This window comes from Bufo bufo, chromosome 4 (genome assembly GCF_905171765.1).
Source record: "Bufo bufo chromosome 4, aBufBuf1.1, whole genome shotgun sequence".
Taxonomy (NCBI): Eukaryota; Metazoa; Chordata; class Amphibia; order Anura; family Bufonidae; genus Bufo; species Bufo bufo.
The window spans coordinates 268,156,091-268,162,759 of record NC_053392.1 but is presented as its reverse complement, the minus strand read 5'-3'; the positions used below and the strand labels follow the sequence as shown (position 1 = coordinate 268,162,759).

Genomic DNA, 6,669 nt, shown 5'->3' with positions numbered 1-6,669 from the left:
CTATGTCACCTTGCCACTATGTGGTCTCCTGATGCTGCTGCCACCTACACACTATGTCACAAAAAATAATAATAATAAAAAAACTCAACCACTGAATAAAAAACATTGTTTAGTCTTTTTGATAAAGTTGTAATGTACTAGTTTGCACATAAGATTCACTCTTGATTGATGCCTGGGAAAGGACTTGTATACACCCATTATCCATAACATTAAACCGCCTACTTAATATTCTGTAGGTCCCCATTGTTCAGCCAAAAGAACTCTTAGCCCATTATCCTGCTGAAGGAGGCAACTGTCATTAGAGAAACAGTGCACAATGCAGAGTAGCCCAGGAAGCTCAGCTATTTCCATAATCCTGACTACCTCTGCTTTCAATCACAGACTGAATGTGGCAGCCAGCCGCTGTTTGGACCTCTGTTCTTACAATAAGTGTAGATCCCTTAGGTAGGACCTGTATCCAGCTGACATTTATTGCATGTATGTGATCCTGAAAAAAATAAAACAACATGCATATAGATAAATATACAAATTAGAAAAAGCCTGTTTTGAGATAATCATACAAATCCACTACTATTAGGTATGCAAATAATTCTACTGTCATGTGTACCTTTATACAATATATAAATTTACAAACTTTTAATCTAACAAGGCACATTTATCTTTGTTTTTTACATTAATATTTGGTGCTATTCCTTTCAATATCTAGTCTCATTCTAAAACGTGTTAGTTTCTGAAAACAAAACACTTGTCTGCCTTTTTATAGAAAGCTGAACATACTGTGGCATTTCCCTTTTAAGTAGCTGTGTATACCTTGCCCCTTTAAGACGGATGTGATAGCATCTCTAGCTGAGCATGCCTATTGCAGAACTGTGATACAGTCAGGAAATCTGTACAGGCAACCTGATGGAGTAAAACGTACACAGCAGATTACAGATCTGTATATTATGGGTAAGAATAAAAGCAAATACAAAGGCGATCTCTGTAATTCATTATCATAGAAAATTCAATTTACTATATTATGTTGTGTATGCCTTCAGAGAGCTGAAGGAATGAGCACATTACAGAAAGATAAGGCAGGAAATAATCATTTTATTGGTTCTTTTATTCATTTATTTTTTTTCCACAAGAGAGGCTTTCTTGGAAATCTTATAGAAAAAAAAATATATTGAATTCTTAGGATCCAGATGGAGCAGATCAGTGGAAGCTGAGCTGGAAAGTGATGCAGTGATGGCATACTAATTAGTGTGAGACATTACAGGGCAGAAACCTACACATTCTTCAGGCGGTATTGGTGTAATCACCAGTGCTGAGAATTAGATTTCCACATTACAGGTATTGAAAATTATCAGAATGTTATACATTATTATTCAGATTTGTATGCATACTCCTAGGAATAAATTATTTCTTAGCTGTGAAGCAGATTGCAGCAGGTAATATGTTCTGTCATAATCTGTAGGTTGATTCTCTTAAAAGAGAAGCAGCAAATGCCTCACATATAACCAAGAGCAATTATATAACTCAATTTTCTATTCTAATTTATTTCAGTCATTTGCTAATTAAAACTTGTCTGCATGACTATACATTGTGGCTGATGGGTAACGTCCCAACTGCAGTCAAGCATTGTCTCAGTTACCAACACCTTCTAAAAGATCAAATCTGGCTTGGAGATGTGACAACGTCTGAACAGGTAGAGAACAGATTTAGTGTTTGTTCATGTACTGTTTGTACTTATGTATCTGCGTTTCTGTAGGTGTTTTTGTACGTGTATGTACATCTGTTAATTCTATCAATGTGAATGAAAAATTGTGTTTTTCTGAGAAGGCATCAGAGAATTTATTGAAAGGAATGAGTGTGGGGAAGTTTGTGGGGAACTTGTGGGGAAGTTCACAAAATTGCAGCAAAATAATGTTATTTAACCATGACATGAACTTACGCTATGAATGGTGTACCCATTTATTCAACGTCATACATCAGCAGGTGTATTTTTGCCATAATATGATTTCAATTTGATTTGATTGTCCCCACCTCAGTCTCCAATCCCAACACTTTGCCAAACAACAATTGCTCCCCCTAGTGGTTACGTAACATCCCAGAGTGGTGTTTACCACTCCTGCACCCTGCTACTATCTTTATTGGGCTAACACCAATGTAATCTATGTATTTTGTCCAGGTCCTCCACACTATGCATTCTTAATCTGTTTGCAACTTTTATAATCATGTAATGTGCTTGGTTCACCAGCAGGTAACAGCAAACACAGCAGAGCTGTACTTAGGTAGAATGGAGCGTTCCATTGCATTCTAACCCCCCCTCTGTAGGGAAGTGGGCTAGACCTACTTCCTAAAGGAAGGGTGGGGACTAGCTGGAGTCAGTCTAGCTTACCCCCTGCTAGGGGAATGGTGTGCATAATGGACGTGGCCACACCAGCCAGAGCACCTAAAGCTCTGCTGGCAATGGAGGCCAAAGCTTTAAGCCTCAGGAGCCAGGAGGAAAGTTCCCTTGCATCACATAGAGTAAAACTACAGAGAAGAAGTGCAGCATACAGAAAAAGCTGAGTTATAAAGCCAGCCTGTCAGTACAGCAGAGTCAGAGAGAAACAGAGATAGCAGAGTTGAGTTTGCCTTCCAGTTTCATGCTAAAGCCTGCTGGAACCAAGAAAAAGGCTGTAAACCGTTTTGGAGAACATTTATGCAAACTAAAGCTGCCATTGAACTTCATCTCAAGGTCTGGGCTCCAATTATTCTTTTATCCCTCAATTATTCCCCGTATTTATTGCTTTGGAGCCAAAGCCTGGGGTCCAGCGGTATCCAAGTTGGAGCACCGTGAAACACAATAAGAGACATTTTAGGCCGCACTATAACACTCAGCATTCCTACACCTGGGACACATTTTTTAATATTTATAAAGGGCCATAGGGGGAGGCCGCCCGTTGCAGTTATTTACTCTATTTCTACTCCTAATGGTTGCACACATGTAGCAACCTTTTTGGTTCAGTGGTTAAACAGGTTTTCCAGGCTCCTGATATTGATGACTTATCCTTAGGATAAGTTATTAATATCTGATCAGTGATGGTCTGACCCCCACCAATCAGCTGTTCCCTGCATCCTTCTGCACTACATGTGTGGTGCTGGTTGGGAAGGGGTTAAACATTGTTGCCTTCCAGCATTGGGGTCCTGGGTTAAAATTCGAACATAGACAACAGTTGCATGAAGTTTGGTGTTCTCCCTTTTATTTGCATGGGTTTTCTACTCTGGTTTCCTTCCACACTCCAAAAGTATACCAAGGTAAATTGGCTTTCTGTGTAATTGAGTATAGTGGGTGTCGGGGATGAGACTATTTGGCAGCCACTGACTCCCTTACTCCACAAGCATCCCTGCGATTTGAATCCTTTGTATGAGAAAAGTACATTACAAATATTTGTCATTATTGTCTTTATTTATATCGTCCATTATTTCTACTATTTAAAAAAATGTCTTCTCCTTAATTTGCCATACTATAGACCAGTGATGGCTAACCTCCGGCACTTCAGCTGTGGTGAAACTACAACTCCCAGCATGCTCCATTCAGCCAAGCAAGTGTACATCTTGGTAGTCATACTTTTACCACAGCTGGAATGTGGCCACACAGTTTTTGTCATCACTGATTATTACCGCTTCTCAGTAATGACATCCATTAATCCCTTGATTATTTTTTTTTTTAAAGTTTATTCTTAAAGGCAGTACTAATTTCACCCTTTGACTGACCCCAGCTGCATATTTATGATCATCCCCTACACTGCAGTCAAGTTGTCATCATCTTGGTTGCAGCATTGCCATATATATCCTGGACGCCACTGCAGCCAATCACTGGCCTCAGCAGTATAAAGCACATGACTGCTGGGGAGGATCAAAGTGGCAATGATCGAAATGTTGGAGAGAGAAATTATTTTATTATTTTATGACAATTCCTGCCTTGGGGAATTTTTTTTCATAACTTGAACTACCCATGGACATACACTTTAGATTAATATCGACTGAACCAGCTGACCATCTAATCTGTATGGGGTGGTCCTGAGTCCCCTTTCTCCACAACAGATGTCAGGGAAGAGAAAGAACTACTATTCAATTTCAACCTGTTCGTCCTTTTTGCTGTTTTGGGAGATAAACCACTGGTTTATTCCCTTTCTACATTCAGTACATATGTGTTAGTGTGTTTATGTATGGAGGGGTGGCTGGAGGGATAGCTCTTAGTCTAACACCTGTCTAAAGTTTATGGCCAGCCTTAAAAGGGTTTGTCCGGGAATGCATTGCTTCTAACAGTTGCTGGCATCCTGCATCCCGAACTGAAAGGATCATATTAAACTTAGGTCCTCCACGCTGGCTCCTGTGCAGGGGTGTACCTAGTCTTTCTGTTGTCTGAGATGAAGATTTAAACTGTGCCCCCCACATGCTGAATTCTCATCCTAACCCCTTCCTTCCAGCCCTACTGTTAAGAACATACTTGGAAAACATTACATACAATGATAGGGTAATACCGAACCACATACCTCTTACATCCAGTGATGTCTCCTCTGATGTAGATATTGTCTTGACCGTCATGATGATTTCCTTCAGCCATCTCTTTTTTCTGAATAGGTTGACATACAGACACTACTATTTTTCTATCATCCTCCCACCTTCTCAATACACTATCCTACCACCCTCAATATTTTGCTCACTGTGCTCCCCAATACTATACTGCTGGAACAGATAATCCCCCTGAAAATACTATTACCACACAGACAGTGCCCCTTCAATAAGTATTGGCACACAGTGCCCTAAAAAAATAAATGTACCCAGAAAATAGTGCCCTGAAACGAATAGTACCATACACATAGTGCCCCCAAGAATAATTGTTCTAAGCTAGGGTGCCCCCCATAGTAAGAATGCTCCCAAAACCCCTCTTCCCCATAATAATAATTCTCTTCCAGAGTGCACTTAATGTTAATGTTGATTTCAAGCCGTAACTTCTTTATTCCAGTGGATACAAATGTTACAGCCGTTCACATCACATGCGGTAAAACGCGCGGTCTTGTGTCATTCGATGCGTTTCAAACTTAAGCAGTTTTTATTCATGACTTCATGAAGTCATGAATAAAAACTGCTAAGTTTGAAACGCGTCGACTGACACAAGACCGCGCGTTTTTACCGCATGTGATGTGAACGGCTGTAACATTTGTATCCACTGGAATAAAGAAGTTACGGCTTGAAATCAACATTGAAAGTGCTGTATTTTTCTTTTTCTTCTGGTATATGCTACATACAAGGTCTCACCTTATAATCCGTGCACAGGAGGAGCCCGATGGCTGATCATTTGCAAAGCAGGTGAGCTGGATCCTCTTTTCTTCTTATGCACTTAATGTTAATAGTGTCCCCTACATGTTCCCAGTAGTAATAACGTCCCTTATTGTGGCCTAGAAGTAATAATGCCCCCATAGTACACATTCTAGTAATAATGCTCCCCATAGAACCCCAGCAGTAATAAAGCCCACCATAATAAACCATCTTATAGTATGACAGAAAAAATGCCCCCTAATGTGTGCCAGTGCAATAAATACCATCTTATAATGTGTGTCATTACACAAATAACCCCTTATTAAGTGTGCCAATACAAAAAATACCCCATTATGTCTTCCAGTACAATAAATACCCTCTTATAATGAGTGCTGGTACAAAAATACCCCTTAAAAAGTGTGCCTGTAATAAAATGCCCCTTATAATGTGTTCCAGGACAAAAAAAGCCCTCTTATGTGTGCCAGTACAAAAATACCCCTTATGTGTCCAGCACTTGCATCTCCATTTTCTTGTTTGGTGTTTGTTTTCTTCCTCACTGGCATGGGCATGGTCACCTGATTCTTCAGCCAACCGCTGACGTAATCCGTGATGTATCTCTTGTTGACACGTCACTCATGTTTCATAACATCACATAAAGTTTCTTAAAGGGGTTGGCCACTTTCTGGCTACTTTAATAATTTGACTAATCTGTTTGTAAGCTGACTTTATATCAATTGTTAATATAGCTTTTGTTGAAATTCTGCACCATTTTCTATATTTTATAAGGTATGCCCCCTTGTTTGCCAAGTCTTTGGTGCTGTCCACACAGAGGTCCTGTCCACAAGATGGCTGCTAATGGAGGTTCATATAACCAGACAAATCACCTCATGTGATGTCTTCTGCATTCCAACACACTACACCTGTACCAAACTCCCAACAAGTGCAGATTGCAGATGCAGTGTATTTGAATGGAGGAGACATCACATGAAGGTGGTTTTATTGATCACATGACCCTCCATCAGCAGCCATCTTATGGACAGGACAAAAGACTTGGCAAGCAAGGGGGCATAACTTATGCAATATAGAAAATGGTGCAGAATTTTAACAAGGGCTATATTAGTAAATACAATATAATCATACAAACATATTAATCAACAGTAACCAGAAAGTGGCCAACCCCTTCCAAAATTCATTATGATTATTCAGGTTTAATTGTATGAATTTTTATATTTTGCTAGGAGCCAAGTGCACGTGGTCTTCCAAACTATGTGAAAGTAGTAGAAGTTGGACCAAGAGATGGTTTACAAAATGAAAAGGTAACATATAGGAACTCCCTCGAACATTTTCATATTTGTTGCATCAATATTGTATGGTTATGGA

At 39.6% G+C, this 6,669-nt stretch overlaps 1 protein-coding gene across 1 annotated transcript in view; it reads left to right on the top strand.

Moving 5' to 3' along the window:
- The first annotated feature begins 913 nt into the window (after positions 1 to 913).
- Positions 914 to 6,669, top strand: part of HMGCLL1 (3-hydroxymethyl-3-methylglutaryl-CoA lyase like 1) — a 262,055-nt gene continuing 256,299 nt past the window's right edge. Inside the window, exons 1-3 of the mRNA XM_040426810.1 lie at positions 914 to 948; positions 1,546 to 1,687; positions 6,528 to 6,605. Of these exons, the coding sequence (XP_040282744.1) occupies positions 1,592 to 1,687; positions 6,528 to 6,605 (174 nt within the window). The 5' untranslated portion in view covers positions 914 to 948; positions 1,546 to 1,591. The remainder of the gene's footprint in view (positions 949 to 1,545; positions 1,688 to 6,527; positions 6,606 to 6,669) is intronic.